This window comes from Nerophis ophidion, linkage group LG17 (assembly GCF_033978795.1).
Source record: "Nerophis ophidion isolate RoL-2023_Sa linkage group LG17, RoL_Noph_v1.0, whole genome shotgun sequence".
In the NCBI taxonomy this organism is placed as follows: Eukaryota; Metazoa; Chordata; class Actinopteri; order Syngnathiformes; family Syngnathidae; genus Nerophis; species Nerophis ophidion.
The window spans coordinates 35,553,618-35,573,983 of record NC_084627.1 but is presented as its reverse complement, the minus strand read 5'-3'; the positions used below and the strand labels follow the sequence as shown (position 1 = coordinate 35,573,983).

Below are 20,366 nucleotides of genomic sequence, written 5' to 3'. Positions count from 1 at the left end.
TATAAACTCAACTCGTCGTGTTTGGAGGAAGAATACTGAGTTGCATCCCAAGAACACCATACCTACTGTGAAGCATGGGGGTGGAAACATCATGCTTTGGGGCTGTTGTTCTGCTAAGGGGACAGGATGATTGATCCGTGTTAAGGAAAGTATGAATGGGGCCATGTATCGTGAGATTTTGAGCCAAAACCTCCTTCCATCAGTGAGAGCTTTGAATGGTTGACCAAATACTTATTTTCCACCATAATTTACAAATAAATTCTTTAAAATTCCTACAATTTGAATTCCTGGATTTTTTTTTCACATTCTGTCTGTCACAGTTGAAGTGTACTTATGATGAAAATTACAGACCTCTGTCATCATTTTAAGTGGGAGAACTTGCACAATCGGTGGCTGATGAAATAATTTTTTGCCCCACTGTAAATTAAAAAAAAAAAAACGAAAGGAGATGTTGTGATGCCAAAAAATGTAGATGTATCGACTAGATACGCTCTTGTGCTTGGTATCATTACAGTGGATGTTAGGTGTAGATCCACCAATGGCGGACCGGTACTTTTCAGAGGCGGTAAAGTATTGAATATGATTCAATAGTATCTATACTAATACCGGTATACCGTAGGACCCTAGTGTGTACCAAAACACGTGCAACCCTGAAAACACACGCAAAGCTGATCTACTAAACGTGTGCAAAGTGGATTGTGTCTGTTAAGTGAGCAGAATAAGGCGTGCAATCCATTTTGTGTCTCTGTTTTATGCAAGATATAAGCCATATTTGCCAACCTTGAGACCTCCGTCATGGAGAGTGGGAGTGGACTACAGAATTTTAGACCATGATTGCAATAACATTTCTGGCCACATTATTACATATAGCTTCTTTAAAGCCCCATATGCACGCAAAATCTGTCGAAAAGAGGACTGTGGTGGGGTTTGTTTTCCCTGAAGGCAAAGGAACTGGACCGGTTGTGGCATGAAGGTAAAGACATATTTAATATTTTACTCAAAAAGTACCAAACAAAAGGCATTCACATCGGAGGCAAAAAAATGAACTGAAAAACTCACTAAACTGTGGCTTGAAAAGAAAACTTACACATGGGCAGAAACTATGGACATGAAACAAAACCTACTTGGCAGAGCATGAGTCAATATGCATGAACAACAAAATCAGAGTATTGAGTATAGTAACCATGAATTGATTAACGTGGACCCCGACTTAAACAAGTTGAAAAACTTATTCGGGTGTTACCATTTAGTGGTCAATCGTACGGAATATGTACTGAAATGTGCAATCTACTAATAAAAGTTTCAATCAATCAATCAATAGCCATAACCAGAGTGTTGAGTATGCTGCCAGGCCGACTGCCTGGCAACTACAAGCTTAAATAATACAGACATGATTAGAGACAGGTGCGTGACTTCGAACACATGACAGGTGAAACTAATGGTTGTCATGGTGACAAAACAAGAGTGCACAAAGAGTCCAAAAACCAACAGAACACAACCAAACAAAACATGATCACAAAGACATGACAAAATCCTTATTTAAACAAAGCGGTCTGCACTACTTTTCATCTCTACACGCAATAATCAAAAATGGATTATTGATGCATCTTTACTGTATGTATATTTATGCTATTTACATTTCTATTTTTTTTTACTAAATACGCGTTTATCACTTTTATCTTAAAAAAACCCCCAATTAATTTCGAATAAGAAACAATTAATTCCACCATTTATTAAATTAATGAAAATTTATGCAAAACTGGACCATAAGTGCCCGATAGTAAAGGAGCTGGTCGGATCTCTCTTTGCGGTGGCTTGCTGCAGTCAGACAAATTGTAGAACTGTCTTTATTTACAATAAATACATCGATTATCAATTATGGACGTTTTCTAATCGATTTTATAATCGTCCATGTCCGAATTGCGATGCATCTAAAAATGGAATATTTCCCCCACCTCTCCTTAGTAGATCACACGCAACACACCCACTCATAATACATGCTATTTTATTTTTTGCATGGCGAGTTATTTTGATCTTATTAAATCAGGCCCTGAGCTTCTAGTCCATTCCAGTCTTGTGCAGGTCTACAATCTTGTTCCTTGGCTCAGCTCTTTGATCTTTCCCATCGTGGTATAGAAGTGTGATTGAGGATATTGTTTGCGAGTCAGGTGTATTTTCTACACACATTGAGTTGAGATTAGGAGTCCTTTTTTTAGAGGGGCAGGGCTCATTTGTGTGTTTTATGGACACTATTTTGGAGCACAATGCTTGCTGCCTGGTAGGATCAAATACTTATTGAATTAATTCAAATATAAATACATGTATAACCTTTATTTTTTACCGTTTGTAAAATCTAGGTAAGTTAAATTGAATTTGCATTGTGCTCAAGACACAAAACATTGCATCAGCACATTTTCGTAAATTAAGGGAAATTATAGCCCTAAATAGAATAAGCTAGATAAGATAATACAAACCACACATGGGATAAAATGGTGGTTAGTGATGCAAGGGATTCTGGGTATTTGTTCTGTTGTGTTAATGTTGTGTTACGGTGCGGATGTTCTCCCGAAATGTGTTTGTCATTCTTGTTTGGTGTGGGTTCACAGTGTGGCGCATATTTGTAACAGTATTAAAGTTGTTTATACGGCCACCTTCAGTGTGACCTGTATGGCTGTTGACCAAGTATGCTTTGCATTCACTTGTGTGTGTGAAAAGCCGTAGATATTATGTGACTGGGCCGGCATGCAAAGGCAGTGCCTTTAAAGTTTATTGGCGCTCTGTACTTCTCCCTACGTCCGCATACACAGCGCCATTTTAAAAAGTCATACATTTTACTTTTTGATACCGATAACTTCAGATATTACATTTTAACGCATTTATCGGCCGATGATATCAGTGGTCCGATATTATCGGACATCTCTAATAAATATATTAAAAAAAGTCATATACCTGCGGTATAGCTCGGTTGGTAGAGTGGCCGTGCCAGCAACTTGAGAGTTCCAGGTTCGATCCCCGCTTCCGCCATCCTAGTCACTGCCTCAGTGTCCTTAGGCAAGGCACTTTACCTGCCTGCTCCCAGTGCCACCCACACTGGTTTAAATGTAACTTAGATATTGGGTTTCAGTATGTAAAGCGCTTTTGAGTCACTCGAGAAATGCGCTATATAAATATAATTCACTTCACTTCACATCTAGCATAAAATGATGTTTTGTTCATATCTTTGTAAGAATATCAAATACTTATTTTGTAACTGCATATCGATGCCTCATTTTAGTTATTGTGTGTTTTGCATACTATAAAATATAGAAAAATGTGGCAAAAGGGACAAGCGGTAAAAAATGGATGGTGTTTTGGTGTGTGTGAGTTTTAATTATGAATGATTCTTGTCATGATCCGTTACCCGGGTCATGGCGTGATTATTTTACTAGCTTTTTTTCTCATGTTTTAGTCTGTTTGCTGGCTGGACCCTCTTTCCTTTCGTCTGCTGTTGGTTTCCATGGGCACCAATTCTCCACACCTGCCCTTGTTTAGTAATTAGTGTCCCCACCAGCTGTTTTGGTTAATCACTCCCCTTTATAGTTTTCAGTCAGCCAGCTCAAGTTGCTGGGTCAACATTTTCCTACGCTTTGTCACCACGCTGAAGTGTTTTCCCTGATTAAAGACTTCCTCGCTGTTCACCTTCGGGGACTATTTGGTTTTTTGGTTCCACGTTTGTTTAAGTCAGGGGTCCCAGACATGCAGACGTTATTTTCCGGCCCCCATCTTAATATGAAAGTTTAATGTTAGTGCGGCCCGCTAGTTTTATATGAATGGCGCTTGACAGCGTTGTGTTATTTGGGTCCAAAATGGCTCTTTCAACGTTCTGGGTTGCCTACCCCTGCGTTGGTGGGAAAGCGGCAATTGAGTGAAAGCGACAGAAATGTTGCCATGGAGACGAGAGTTTTCTTGTGTGCCTGGCTACAGTCACACACACCGCGACACCTGTCCATCCCTGATAAGTCAACAACCTGGCCCTGAACACCTCCAAGACCAAGGAGCTGGTCATAGACTTCAGGAGGAAAAAAACGGACATCCTGCCCCTGATCATCAGTGGTGACTGTGTGGAGAGGGTCTCCGACTTCCGCTCCCTGGGAGTCCACCTGGCCAACGACCTATCCTGGAGCACCAACACCACGGCTACCATCAAGAAGGCACACCAGAGACTGCACTTCCTGAGAATACTCAGGAACAACCACCTCTCACAGGAACTGCTGGTGTCCTTCTACCGGTGCTCCATTGAGAGCATCCTGACCTACTGCATCTGCGTGTGGTTCAGCAGCTGCACGGCCGCAGAGAGAACGGCGCTCCAGAGAGTCATAAAGACCGCCCAGAAGTTAATCGGATGCCCCCTCCCCCCCCTGGCTGACCTGTACAGCTCCCGCTGTCTCAGGAAAGCACAGAGCATCCTGAAAGACCCATTCCACCCCGGGCACAGCCACCTGGAACTGCTACCCTCAGGCAGACGCTACAGGGTGCTAAAAGCGAGCACCAATAGACTAAAAAATAGCTTTTACCCAAGAGCCATAGTAGCACTAAACAGGCACTGAGTGTCCATATGTCCATCATGTCCTCATGTGTAATGTTTAAATGTTTTTCTATTTTTTTGGACTACAATGTGAAATAATGTTTTATGTATGTATACATAGATACATCTGTCATCTCTATCTTTTTTTTTTTTATTTATTTTTTATTTATTTATTTATTTTTTTTAATTTATACTACCATATTGTATATGCACCTTAGGAGGAGCTGCTCCAATTTCGTTGTTCTTTGAACCTGTTCATTGCAATAATGACAATAAAACTCTATTCTATTCTTCTATTCTATAACCTGGACCAATTCAAACTGTTATTAGTTTTTTTTATTGTTGAATTTGCATTACCTCACACAATGAACACTACATATATTTCTATATGACGCCGGATAGCACTCCGGGAGCCGTCACTTTTTCTCGTCAGACCAAATAACAATTTTCCACTTTGCATCAGTCCATCTTAGATGATCTCGGGCCCAGAGAAGCCGGCGGCGCTTCTGGATGTTGTTGATAAATGGCTTTCTTTTTTGCATAGTAGAGCTTTAACTTGCACTTACAGATGTAGCGACGAAGTCTATTTATTGACAGTGGTTTTCTGAAGTGTTCCAGAGCCCATGTGGTAAGATCCTTTAGAGATTGATGTCGGTTTTTGATACAGTGCCGTCTGAGGGATCGAAGGTCATGGTCATTCAATGTTGGTTTCCGGCCATGCCGCTTACGTGGAGTGATTTCTCCAGATTCTCTGAACCTTTTGATGATATTATGGACCGTAGATGTTGAAATGCCTAAATTTATTGAAATTCCACTTTGAGAAACGTTCTTCTTAAACTGTTTGACTATTTGCTCACGCAGTTGTGGACAAAGGGGTGTACCTCGCCCCATCCTTTCTTGTGAAAGACAGAGCATTATTTGGCAAGCTGTTTTTATACCCAATCATGGCACCCACCTGTTCCCAATTAGCCTGCACACCTGTGGGATGTTCCAAATAAGTGTTTGATGAGCATTCCTCAACTTTATCAGTATTTATTGCCACCTTTCCCAACTTCTTTGTCACGTGTTGCTGGCATCAAATTCTAAAGTTAATAATTATTTGCAAAAAAAAAATGTTTATCAGTTTGAACATCAAATATGTTGTCTTTGTAGCATATTCAACTGAATATGGGTTGAAAATGATTTTCAAATCATTGTATTCCGTTTGTATTTACATCTAACACAATTTACCAACTTATATGGAAACGAGGGTTGTATCTTTTGGCTTGCCTCAAGGCTCGCAGCTCCTGCTTGTTTTTCTGCGTTGGAGGGAACACAACCAACACTGCCATGCATTCCAAATGTAACAGATTCTTAGACACTCCAGTGACTAATTAGGATGATGGTTCATGGTGGTAAATACTGTACGTACATAGGTCAGGTTTTGCAGACGTAAAAAAATGTTTCAGTACGTTTGACAGAAGCATGTTCCTCCAGGACTATTATTTTATTAATGTAAAATGGATTCATTTATAAACATGACAGTACAGCACATGGTATACTTACTGTATAATGTACAGTACAGGTATTGCTTTTGGACAAAATGAGGCCTCCTGTCTGCTCATTCTGCAGTTGAGAAGTGGTCGCGGTTGGCTGAAGAAACAAAGACCACACACACACACACATTTTACAGTACATACACGCACACACGCATACAGGTCGACTGGTTTCCGCTCAGATGGCTTGCAAAACACTTCCTGAAATAGCCATAAAAGAGGAAGAATGACAGCAAGTCAAGATTTGACTTTTAGGTGTCGTCTGTTCCTCCTAAGAATGTTTCAGTTGAAGAAAACATATCATAAAATACGTACGCTGTTCTTATTAATGACTGCATTATTTATACTATGTTGACACTGGATTTAGAGCAGGGGTGTCAAACTCAAATACAGAGTGGGCCAAAATTTAAAACTGAACAAAGTCGCGGGCCAAGGTTGAAATAATTAACCTTTTAATAGGGACCCAAACAAGTTTAGCATTGAATATTGAACAAGCAAGGCTTATATATCTTTATAGTGACATGCGAAATCGAGTTTCAAATAATAATAATAATAATAATAAAAAAATACCAAAGGCATATTAGATAAAATTTAAACAAAAATTGAATGCCTCTTTTCTATTAGCAGCCTTCTGAGGTAAATATCAAAATTAACTTTTTCCACAGGCTAATAATACATTTAAAAATAAAATAACAATAATGAATGACTCAAACATTCAAGCCTTGAAGTAGCAAGAGAGAGTGCATGAATAAAACGTTAATTATTGCTCAGTTTGCGACACTGATTTGCTGTAACACTGAATATGGAACAAGCAACGCTTATATAATTTAATATTGCAAAATCAACTTTCAAAAAACATAAAAAAACGTCAATGTTATATTAAATACAATTTAAATAAAAAAATGAATGCCTCTTTTCTATTTTGGCACCCTTCTGAGGTAAATATCAACATTAACTTTTTCCACAACCTAATAAATTGGGGGTGGGGAGTTGTTGGTAGTGAAGTGAAGTGAATTATATTTATATAGCGCTTTTCTCTAGTGACTCAAAGCGCTTTACATAGTGAAACCCAATATCTAAGTTACATTTAAACCAGTGTGGTGGCACTGGGAGCAGGTGGGTAAAGTGTCTTGCCCAAGGACACAACGGCATTGACTAGGATGGCGGAAGCGGGAATCGAACCTGCAACCCTCAAGTTGCTGGCACGGCCGTTCTACCAACCGAGCTAAACCGCCCAATGTGTAGTGGGGGTGAATTGTATCGTCCAGGAAGAGTTAGTGCTGCGAGGGGTTCTGAGTATTTGTTCTGTTGTTTTTATGTTGTGTTACGGTACGGATGTTCTCCAGAAATGTGTTTGTCATTCTTGTTTGGTGTGGTTTCACAGTGTGGCGCATATTTGTAACAGTGTTAAAGTTGTTTATACGGCCACCCTCAGTGTGACCTGTATGGCTGTTGACCAAGTATGCTTTGCATTCACTTATGTGAGTGTAGTAGCCGCATATATTACGTGACTGGGCAGGCACACTGTTTGTAAGGAAGGAAAAGCAGACGTGACAACAGGTTGTAGAGCAGGGGTCTCAAACTCAATTTACCTGGGGGCCACTAGATGCAGAGTCTGGGCCGAAAGAAAGTATTTCTTGAAAAAAGTCTTTATTTTTTTTTTCAACACAAAATAAAATCAAAATATAAATGAACAAAATGAGAATTGTGCACCGCAACTTTCTCTGTGTAAATAAGACACGTCGGTGTGCCCCTGTGCTCAACAAAGAAATATTGCATCTCCCACTTTTGCTGGAATTGTCTTTGCTAATCACGAACCTTTCTCTTCACTGCAGGCTTTAAAAAAGACATGTTTGGGGTAGTTGAATATATTTGTATTTAGCCGACGCACTGAGAATAATGTTATTTCCGCAATGTGTGTCGTTCCGCTGCAACACGGCGGTCGGCGGATAATAGCCGGTAAAGTACCTGGATAACGAGCGCAAAAAAGTGACGGCTCCCGGCAGGGGCGTCACTAGACCTAATACTGTACTGGGGCACACCTGGGGCACAAATAATTCATGTGAGCGTGCAAAGCGCGCAAGCAAAAACATTTTTAGCACTTATTAATCATAAAAAATACAAAAATAGTGCTTTAAACTATGAAATCATATCAGATTATGTTGTGTGGATCTTTGATTAACCACCTGAAATTAACTAAAGCATTTGACCTACTTGTGCACGACGAGTTGAGTTTATACCAAAATGGATACATGGATGATACAGCAGAGGATTGGGAGAATGTCATGTGGTCAGATGAAACCAAAATAGAAATTTTTGGTATAAACTCAACTCGTCGTGTTTGGAGGAAGAAGAATACTGAGTTGCATCCCAAGAACACCACACCTACTGTGAAGCATGGGGGTGGAAACATCATGCTTTGGGGCTGTTTTTCTGCTAAGGGGACAGGACGATTGAGCCGTGTTAAGGAGAGAATAAATGGGGCCATGTATCGTGAGATTTTGAGCCAAAACCTCCTTCCATCAGTGAGAGCTTTGAATGGTTGACCAAATACTTATTTTCTACCATAATTTACAAATAAATTCTTTAAAATTCCTACAATGTGAATTCCTGGATTTTTTTTCACATTCTGTCTCTCACAGTTGAAGTGTACCAATGATGAAAATTACAGACCTGTGTCATCATTTTAAGTGGGAGAACTTGCACAATCGGTGGCTGACTACATACTTTTTTGCCCCACTGTACATCAGGTTGATCATTAATATATACAGGGAAAACAGTAAATGCTCAAGGATTGATCCTTGTAAAACACAAGTTTTTAATTTGATTTGACGCTATCAGTATTGCGTCCATCCTTTTTCTACCGCTTGTCCCGTTTGGTGTCGCGGGGGGTGCTGGAGTCTATCTCAGCTGCATTCGGGCGGAAGGCGCGGTACACCGTGGACAAGTCGCCTCCTCATCGCAGTATCGTGTCATCAAATATGTTCATTTTGTTAGGAGGACACGATAGTTGACTGTTTCGAACACAGGAACACAGCAGGCATATAAGAGGTCTTGTCCATCATACATTTAATATTTTTTAAAAACACACATTTGTGGAATGATGGTGGCAGAAACCAAATTGCATAGGATGAAGAGGAGTAAAACCTACCTTACACAAATGTTAGCTGGCATACAATTATGTGGCAGATGGTGTCGCCATCTGTGGTCGACTGTGGTAGGACGACAATTGCAGTGACCATGAAGGTGCTTGACATCTTATGTACAGTGCACACACTTATGTTAGTTGTTTTAGTAAAAAAAAATTGGTGTTGTAATACATGAATAATCTTTAAAAAAAAAAATCTCATCAGTGTCCATGTATATTTTAAAATAATCTGTATGGCTTCCAATTATCAATAATGCATCAATTCAGAGTAGTATTCTCATTGCGCAGGTCTCATCAACCTCAAAGGCTTTGTGAGGTGGCTGCCAGGGTAAAGACAGAGGAGAGGAACTGGGGAAGGAAGCATTGATTTGATGGGAAGATGAGGAAAAAATATACATGACAATAATCATATCTACAGACGCCGTTTCCATATGAGTTGGGAAATTGTGTTAGATGTAAATATAAACTGAATACAATGATATGCAAATCATTTTCAACCCATATTCAATTGAATGCACTACAAAGACAAGATATTTTATGTTCAAACTCATAAACTTTATATTTTTTTGCAAATAATAATTAACTTAGAATTTCCTGGCTGCAACACATGCCAAAGTAGTTGGGAAAGGGCATGTTCACCACTGTGTTACATCACCTTTTCTTTTAACAACACTCAATAAACGCTTAGGAACTGAGGAGACACATCTTTAAAGCTTTTCAGGTGTAATTCCTTCCCATTCTTGCTTGATGTACAGCTTAAGTTTTTCAACAGTCTCTGTTGTCGTATTTTAGGCTTCAAAATTTTCAATGGGAGACAGGTCTGGACTACAGGCAGGACAGTCAAGTACCCACACTGTTGTAACACGTGGTGTGGCACTAACTTGCTGAAATAAGCAGGGGCGTCCATGATAACGTTGCTTGAATGGCAGTATATGTTGTTCCAAAACCTGTATGTACCTTTCAGCATTAATGGTGCCTTCGCAGATGTGTAAGTTACCCATGCCTTGGGCAGTAATGCACCCCCATACCATCACAGATGCTGGCTTTTGAACTTTGCGCCTATAATTTTCCTTTGTGGTTCCCACGACACAAATGTCCACAGTTCCAAAAACAATTTGAAACATGGACTCGTCAGACCACAGAACACTTTTCCACTTTGCATCAGTCGATCTTAGATGATCTTGGGCCCAGAGAAGCCGGTAGCGTTACTGGATGTTGTTGATAAATGGCTTTCGCTTTGCATAGTAGAGCTTTAACTTGCACTTACAGATGTAGCGACCAACTGTATTTAGTGACAGTGGTTTTCTGAAGTGTTCCTGAGCCCATGTGGTGATATTGTTTAGAGATTGATGTCGGTTTTTGATACAGTGCCGTCTGAGGGATCGAAGGTCACGGTCATTCAATGTTGGTTTCGGGCCATGCCGCTTACGTGGAGTGATTTCTCCAGATTCTCTGAACCTTTTGACGATATTATGGACCTTAGATGTTGAAATCCCTAAATTTCTTGCAATTGCACTTTGAGAAACGTTGTTCTTAAACTGTTTGACTATTTACTCACACAGTTGTGGACAAAGGGGTGTACATCGCCCCATCCTTTCCTGTGAAATACTGAGCATTTTTTAGGAAGCTGTTTTTATACCCCATCATGGCACCCACCTGTTCCCAATTAGCCTGCATTCCTGTGGGATGTTCCAAAATAAGTGTTTGATGAGCATTCCTCAACTTTATCAGTTCTTATTGCCACCTTTCTCAACTTCTTTGTCACGTGTTGCTGGCATCAAATTCTAAAGTTAATGATTATTTGCAACAACAAAAAAAATGTTTATCAGTTTGAACATCAAATATGTTGTCTTTGTAACATGTTAAACTGAATATGGGTTTTGTTTATATTTACATTTAACACAATTTCCCAACTCATTTGGAAAGAGGGTTAGTAATACCAACATATTTGGTCAAAATACTGCATAGATTATGTTTTACAGACCATCTTCAAGTTCTGACAGTCACTTCAGGATGCGCCATTTTGTCAGCGGTCTTATTTACGTGGCTCACCATCGACAGCGTCTTCTCCCCGTAGGGCTGGCCCATATATCGATATACTCGATATATCACAGGTTTGTCTCAGTGCGATATAGAAAATGACTATATCGTGATATTCGAGTTTATGTTCTCACGCAGTTGATTTTAGCTGCGGGAATTACACTGCATGCGCTTCCCACTCTTTCTTGTCTCTCCTTCTCACAGAGACGTAAAACAAGCGCACCTTCTTACATACGTCACGTGTGCAACATCACACGCTTCCGCGGAGCAGACAGGTAGCGACATGGTAATAACGTTAGCTGTGATGCTAACGGTGAGGTGCGATTGGTAATATGAGAGAGAAAGAAGGTGCGAATCAGGTAACAAATGAAGGAAGAGTTCATTACCAAGAAAAACAGCAAGGGGTCCATCGTCCGGCGGGGGTTGGGCTTCAAGCGGGAATATGTTCAACATTTATGTGGCAAAAGCGTTGCTACAAAAAGTAGCAGCACTGCTAATGTAGCATCATCTGAAAAGTCACCCGCTAGAGAATGAGAAGTGCTTGAAACTCGGCATGTCAACATCTCTGTTCGGTGCCACACCAACAAAATGCCGAAGCAACTATTTCTAGCTCAACACCGTATGAAAAACAAAAAGTCAACAACATCTTTGTTGTATCGGTGTAGTAATGACATTCAGACTTTACTTAAATCAATAACGGAACAGCATCTCCTCAGCCAACTAAAGTTCCGTGGGTAAATAATGTAAACCCACTACACCGGTAGTTTTTAGTGCTTCCATAGCGAGATATAGTATAAGTTAGAACTTTATGCTACTTTACATTAGAAATTGCAACAGCGAAGAATATAACCAGAAGGTAGAGAAAAAGAAGAAGCATATCGACTGCGGACTTGTCACGGACTACAATGGCGGACTTGGCACAAATTTTCAGGACTTATGTAGATCCCAAATACACATCAGCATGTACCCAATAAAATAGCTTTGAGGTTGGTAAGCACAACCAAAATTATTCCGTACACCAGGCGCACCGGGTTATAAGGCGCACTGTCAATTTTTGAGAAAATGAAAGGTTTTTAGAAGTAGAAGTATTTAAGTCTCACCTTAAAACTAATTTGTATACTGTAGCCTTTAAATAGACTCCCTTTTTAGACCAGTTGATCTGCCGTTTCTTTTCTTTTTCTTCTATGTCCCACTCTCCCTTGTGGAGGGGGTCTGGTCCGATCCGGTGGCCATGTACTGCTTGCCTGTGTATCGGCTGGGGACATCTCTGCGCTGCTGATCCGCCTCCGCTTGGGATGGTTTCCTGCTGGCTCCGCTGTGAACGGGACTCTCGCTGCTGTGTTGGATCCGCTTTGGACTGGACTCTCGCGACTGTGTTGGATCCATTATGGATTGAACTTTCACAGTATCATGTTAGACCCGCTCGACATCCATTGCTTTCCTCCTCTCCAAGGTTCTCATAGTCATCATTGTCACCGACGTCCCACTGGGTCATTATTGTCACCGATGTCCCACTGGGTGTGAGTTTTCCTTGCCCTTATGTGGGCCTACCGAGGATGTCGTAGTGGTTTGTGCAGCCCTTTGAGACACTAGTGATTTAGGGCTATATAAGTAAACATTGATTGATTGATTGATTTTAAGTGTGCCTTATAGTCCAAATAATACAGGAGATATTACACTCATTTGTTATGTCAGCTATAACACAAATACACGTAGTGCATATATTGACCTGCATTGGATTGTTTATAGCATCATATTGTATAAATTGTATCCAAGTACTACTGCTTTCTAACATCAATTCTTCTTCTTCTTGTGTGTGTTTAGTATCCGACAGAGAGATGCCAATGGATCCTATGCACTTTGTTTATTACATCAAGGACAAGTCATGCATTACCGCATCGACAAGGACGTGGCTGGCAAGTTCTGTATTCCAGATGGAAAGATGTTTGACACCCTTTGGCAGGTAAAACATCCTTTCTTCTTTCCTTTTTGTCTATTATTCACCTTGGTGTACCTCAGCATTTGGTTTGGGTTTACTCATGTTCCACACATGCATCATGTTCCACTCATCTCTGGTCCACTTCACTTTCTGTCCTTTGGTAAGGGTTGTCTCGGTAGTTTGTTATTGATCCAGAGCTTTTAGAAAAAGTACATATGAACGTGGCTTCAAACATTAAATATTTCTGTATGCAGCGCTCACTGCAATATGTTTGCACACTCCTACTTTAGATGTTGGAGGAAAGGATTTGATTGTGCCCATGTTTATCATGGGAGTTATGTTCTGGCGTCATTCGTGTATATCCAAATATTAATTGATCCTGTAATGGCAGCTAGTGGATTGTAGCTTGTAGGGTTGTGCGGTATACCGGTACTAGAATAGTATTGCAGTACGAATAAATCAAAAACGATAAAAGTAAAAGAGCTGCGGCCTACCACCATGACCCCGCACTCCCTTCCCTCTGTTGCTAGATATTTTGAGATGTATGTTGTAATATGTATATGTGCTTTGCTATGGAGATTTTTTTTCCCACTCCAGCTTGGGCCCCCTTAGGAGCCCAGTCTAGATAGTATTTTTTTACTCATCCTTCCCCAGCGTTTTACCTTTTCCCCCATCTTTTACGGGGCGCCTTGTGGCGACTCATCAGCTTTCCTGTTCTGTAACCCTGTACATTGTTTGTTTGTCCAATCTTGAAACGGGTTTGTGCTGAAAACAAAGTTTTGTTGTACTTATGCAATGACATTAAAGACCTACAGTATCTATCCATCTACTATACTCTGTTTGAAAAGTACCGGTTCCCGGGCATGACCTCATGTCGTGACATTGGTGGTTTTACGAGCAGATGGGCATGTTCGGCAGCGCACAATCACATCCATGTATCCAAAATGGATACATGGATGATACAGCAGAGGATTGGGAGAATTTCATGTGGTCAGATGAAACCAAAATAGAACTTTTTGGTATAAACTCAACTCGTCGTGTTTGGAGGAAGAAGAATACTGAGTTGCATCCCAAGAACACCATACCTACTGTGAAGCATGGGGGTGGAAACATCATGGTTTGGGGCTGGTTTTCTGCTAAGGGGACAGGACGATTGATCCGTGTTAAGGAATGAATGAATGGGGCCATGTATCGTGAGATTTTGAGCAAAAACCTCCTTCCATTATTGAGAGTTTGAATGGTTGACCAAATACTTATTTTCCACCATAATTTACAAATAAATTCTTTAAAATTCCTACAATGTGAATTCCTGGATTTTTTTCTTCACATTCTGTCTCTCACAGTTGAAGTGTACCTATGATGAAAATTACAGACCTCTGTCATCATTTTAAGTGGGAGAACTTGCACAATCGGTGGCTGACTAAATATACTTTTTTGCCCCACTGTATAAATAAACATTGATTGATTGAGTTGTAGTTCTTGTTGTAGTATATTTGTAGTACTTGTAGTTACTTGTCATTGGAGTACTTATCATAGTGTAGTTGGTCTGCAGGGTTGCAAACATCTCTGGAGGCATTTTGAGGTTGTCCCGTGTTAACTCATAGTTTTAGCGACAGCCATGGATTTTCTGTTTTATGAGATTAGATCTTAGAGACTTAGAGACCACTCCAGCAATTTAATGCGCTTTTTTTTAACTGCTCTTTTTTTGCTTTGGCAGAATGATTGTAGTTCTTATCATGCCAGATAAAATCATTCATGAACCATCTTCAGCAGAGATATCCAATAATGGCTTTTTTGCCGATATCTGATACATTATAAGGATTCCTTGTTGAAAAACTGCTGTCAGAAACATAAGAACACCCATTGTAGGACACTGATATCAATTTTCTCCCAGTTTGTTCCTCCTGTTAACAAACTGATGAAAAAATATTTCCGATGAGAACATTAAAATATTTTTTAGTATTTGATCAGATAGGTCTACATTTTGCAGTACAAAGTACAAGAGAGCATAGCATGAGTTTGTGCTTTGCCTGTTTTTATACTAGCTGGTGGAGCACTACTCATACAAGCCAGACGGCCTTCTTCAGGTGCTGACTGACCCCTGTCCACGGCCTGATGGAGACACAGGTACTAACATGCATGTCAGCTAATACACACAGTATTCAAGTACTATAGTACTTCTGCATGTTTTTTGTTCACAGGTGTATTTCTACCATCGCTGCTGACTCATGACACGTCCGGATTTGGTTCTTTAATTGTAAGTTTATGTGTGTTCTGTGGTCCTTGTGGTGCTGCAGTTTAAATATATACCGTAATTTCCGGATTATAAACCGTTACGTTTTTCCAAAGCTTTGAACCCCGCGGTTTAGACCAAAGTGTGGCTAAGTAATTGATTTTTCTTCACTAATATAGAAGAGATTAAGCAAATAACTCTAATAATGTACTAAAATTATCCACTTTAAGAAACTGTGTAAACTCAAAGTTTTAACAAATCCTGACCAGATGCTCAAACCACCTCATCTGGCTCCTCTCGATGTGGAGGAGCAGGGGCTTTACTTTGAGCTCCTCCTGGATGACAGAGCTTCTCACCCTATCTCTAAGGGAGAGCCCCGCCACCCGACAGAGGAAACAAATTTCGGCCACTTGTACCCGTGATCTTGTCCTTTCGGTCATAACCCAAAGCTCATGACCATAGGTGAGGATTGGAACGTAGATCGACCGGTAAATTGAGAGCCTTGCCTTCCGGCTCAGTTCTTTCTTTACCACAACGGATCGTTACAGTGTTGGAATTACTGAAGACGCCACACCGATCCGCCTGTCGATCTCACAATCCACACGTCCCTCACTCGTGAACAAGACGCCAAGGTACTCCTCCAATTGGGGCAAAATCTCTTCCCCAACCCGGAGATGGCACGCCACCCTTTTCCAGGCAAAAACCATGGACTCGGACTTGGAGGTGCTAATTTTCATCCCAGTTGCTTCACACTCGGCTGTGAACCGATCCAGTGAGAGCTGAAGATCCTGGCCAGATGAAGCCATCGGGACCACGTCATCTGCAAAAAGCAGAGGCCTAATCCTGCAGCCACCAAATTGGACCCCTTCAACGCCCAGACTGCTCTAAGAAATTCTGTTCATAAAAGTTTTTAACTGAATTAGTAACAAAGGGCAGCCCTGGCAGAAACCAACCCTCACTGGAAACGGGTCTGACTTACTGCCAGCAATGCGGACTAAGCTCTGACACTGATCATACCAGGAGCAGACCGCCACAATCAGCCAGTCCGATACCCCATACTCTCTGAGCACACCCCACAGGACTTCCCGAGGGACACGGTCGAATGCCTTCTCCAAGTCCACAAAGCACATGTCGACCGTTTGAGGAAACTCCCATGAACCCTCAAGGACCCTGTCGAGAGTATAGAGCTGGTCCACAGTTCCACAACCAGGGCGAAAACCACACGTTCCTTCTGAATCCGAGGTTCGACTATCCAGCGTAGCCTCCTCTCCAGTACACTTGAATAGATCTTGCTGAGGAGTGTGATCCCACAATAGTTGGAAAACACCCTCCGGTTTCCCTTCTTAAAGAGAGGAACACCCCCCCGGTCTGCCAATTCAGGAGGTATTGCCCCCAATGTCCATGCAATGTTGCAGAGTTTTGTCAACCAAGGCATCCCCACATCATCCAGAGCCTTATTGCACTCCGGGCAGATCCCATCCATCCCCGGGGCCTTGCCACCAATGAGCTTTTTAACTACCTTGGGTACCTAAGCCTCAGCCAGAAATAGGAGAGCCCAATACAGATTCCCCAGGCACCTTATAGGAAGACGTGTTATTGGGATTGAGAAGGTCTTCGAAATATTCCCTCCATGGATCCACAACATCCGCAGTCCAGATCAGTAGCACACCATCCTCACCATACACGGTGTTGACAGCGTCCTGCTTCCCCTTCCTGAGGCGGCGGATGCTGGTCCAGAATCGATTCGAAGCCGTCCAGCAGTTGTTTTCCATGGCTTCCCCAAACTCCTATGTCTGAGTTGTTCCCTCCGGGACCACCAAAGCCGCACACTGCTTGGCCTGTCGGTACCTGTCCGCTGCCTCCGGAGTCCCATGAGCCAAAAAGACCCCATAGGACTCTTTCTTCAGCTTGACTGCATCCCTCACCAGCGGGTTCTCGGTTTACCGCCACGACAGGCACCAACCACCTTGCGGCCACAGCTCCAATCGACAATAGAGGTACGGAACATGGTCCACTTGGACCAATCTTGTGACATGTTCAAAGTTCTCCCGGAGGTGGGAATTGAAACTTTCTCTGACAGGAGACTCTGCTAGATGTTTCCAGCACACCGTCACAATGCGTTTTCTGGCCTGCCAGGTCTGTCTGGCATCCTCCCCCATCATCAGAGCCAACTTACCACCAGGTGGTGAAAGCTCTGCCCCTCTTGTCACCCAAGTGTCCAAAACATGAGGCCAAAAATCCGATGACACAACTACAAAGTCGATCATGGAACTGCGGCCTAGGGTGTCCTGGTGCCAAGTGCACATATGGACACCCTTATGTTTAAACATTGTGTTCGTTATGGACAATCTGTGATGAGCACAATAACAATAACACATGTAAAGCTTTTTGTTTTTAAAGCTTTACATGGACTGGCACCTCATTATATCTCGGACCTCATCCAAATTTACACTCCTGCGAGCGTTCCGAGGTCCGAGAGCCAGCTCCACCTCGTAGTTCCCACGACCAGACTTAAAACCAGGGAAGACAGGGCCTTCTCTGTGGTCGGGCCTCAGCTCTGGAACACTCTGCCCCTCCATGTTGGAACTGCTCCCACAGTGGAGTGTTTTAAGTCTCGTCATAAGACCCATTTTTGATATCTGTCTTTTAACACTACGTGAGTTTTGTGGTCCTCTGTGTTTTCTGTATTTAAAAAAAAAAAAGATTTACCGTATTTCCTTGAATAGTCGCCGGGCATGTAAAATGCGCCTGCCTTGAATTACTGCCGAGTCAAACTCACTCCCCAAATTTATTAGCGCATGCTTACTTTTACCGCCGGGTCAAAGTCGTGAAGTCACGAGTGACGCTTCCCCTGTTGTCATTTCCAAAATGTCAGAGGGGTATTTTTTTTGCTTTCACTATGTGTAAACCAGGGGTCTTGTTCCACAGCCATACAGATCACACTGATGGTTGTGATATAAAACAACTTGTCTTTAACACACTTACTACTATGCGCCACACTCTGTGAATCCACACCAAACACATTTCTGGAGAACATTGGCTCTGTAACACATTATAAACGCAACATAAGAATTACCCAGAATTCCAATGCATCCATGACTCTTGGCTATATTATACACCCCGCTAGCACCAAACCCCGCCACCCCCCATGCGCCGGTTGAGGTGGGCGGGGTTGGGGGGCGCGTGAATAATATAGCCAAGAGTCATGGATGCATTGGCGGGGTTGGGGGGCGCGTGTATAATATAGCCAAGAGTCATGGATGCATTGGAATTCTGGGTATTTCTTATGTTGCGTTTTTAATGTGTTACAGAGCCACTGTTTTCCAGAAATGTGTTTGGTGTGGGTTCACAGAGTGTGGCGCATATTAGTAAGAGTGTTAAAGTTCTTTATATCACAACCATCAGTGTAAAAGGTACGGCTGTTGACCAAATATGCATTGTAATCTCATATGAGAAGCAGCGATTTGCATGCGTCCGATTGGCACGCAGACAGCATGGTATAAAGGTTGCCGCAACGACATGCTGTAGAGTAGTGGACACCAACCCCCGGGCCGCGGCAGAATTTTTTATTTTTTTATATTTTTTTACATCACACTCAATTTTTTACTGCATGCCATTGGCAAGCGCAGGGATGAGAAGAGGTTTTAAAATAATTTGCGCCTGCTTACTTTTACCGCATGCCTTGAATAAGCGCAGGAGTGAGAAGAGGTTTTAAATTAATTAGCGACCCGGCGGCTATTCAAGGAAATACGGTATATTTATTGTTTTAATTGGTTTTACCCTTTAAAATAATTTTTAATCATATTTATTTTTATATTGTTTTTATATTGGTTTTCTTTTTTATTCAGTCATTGGTGGAGCTAAGGATAATTGAATATTGTTTTAATATTGTTGTGCAGCACTTTGGAAACATTGATGTTGTTTAAATGTGCTATACAAATAAAGTGGATTGGATTGGATCATCAAAGAGTAAAAATACGTTTATTTCAATATGCATAATTATAAAAAGGGTAATATTAAAAAAAGGGATGGATGTTGATAGTCCAACACATACTGACTGCTATACACAAGCTATGGAGATGATATCAGTAGAAAAAACTGCATTAAGTTTAGATAATAATGAGTCATGTATTGGAATATGGGCTTCACGGTGGCAGAGGGGTTAGTGTGTCTGCCTCACAATACGAAGGTCCTGCAGTCCTGGGTTCAAATCCAGGCTCGGGATCTTTCTGTGTGGAGTTTGCATGTTCTCCCCGTGAATGCGTGGGTTCCCTCCGGGTACTCCGGCTTCCTCCCACTTCCAAAGACATGCACCTGGGGATAGGTTGATTGGCAACACTAAATTGGCCCTAGTGTGTGAATGTGAGTGTGAATGTTGTCTGTCTATCTGTGTTGGCCCTGCGATGAGGTGGCGACTTGTCCAGGGTGTACCCCGCCTTCCGCCCGGTTGTAGCTGAGATAGGCGCCAGCGCCCCCCGCGACCCCAAAAGGGAATAAGCGGTAGAAAATGGGTGGATGGATGTATTGGAATATGGGATCCATTATTTAAATGTGTTTTAACTAGTAAATGAACCAAAAATATGACCTATTTTATCTTTGTGAAAATGTTGGTCACAGTGTGTTGTCAAGCTTATGAGATGCGATGCAAGTGTAAGCTACTATGACACAATTGTTCATTTTTATTTAATTTTTATTAAAAATGTCTAATGATAATGTCAATGAGGGATTTTTAATCACTGCTATGTTAAAATTGTTACTAATATTGATACTGTTTTTCATAGTATTCTATTTTGTTTCACTACTTTTGGTTTGTTCTGTGTCGTGTTTGTGTCTCCTCTCAATTGCTCTGTTTATTGCAGTTCTGAGTGTTGCTGGTTCGGGTTTGGTTTTGGAATTGGATTGCATTG

At 41.5% G+C, this 20,366-nt stretch overlaps 1 protein-coding gene across 2 annotated transcripts in view; it reads left to right on the top strand.

Annotated features, from left to right (window-relative positions):
* syk (spleen tyrosine kinase) overlaps positions 1–20,366 on the top strand; it is an 89,904-nt gene that overhangs the window by 41,505 nt on the left and 28,033 nt on the right. For both annotated transcript variants that reach the window (XM_061876840.1, XM_061876839.1), the window contains exons 4-6: positions 13,112–13,250; positions 15,272–15,353; positions 15,428–15,483. In XM_061876840.1, the coding sequence (XP_061732824.1) occupies positions 13,112–13,250; positions 15,272–15,353; positions 15,428–15,483 (277 nt within the window). The remainder of the gene's footprint in view (positions 1–13,111; positions 13,251–15,271; positions 15,354–15,427; positions 15,484–20,366) is intronic.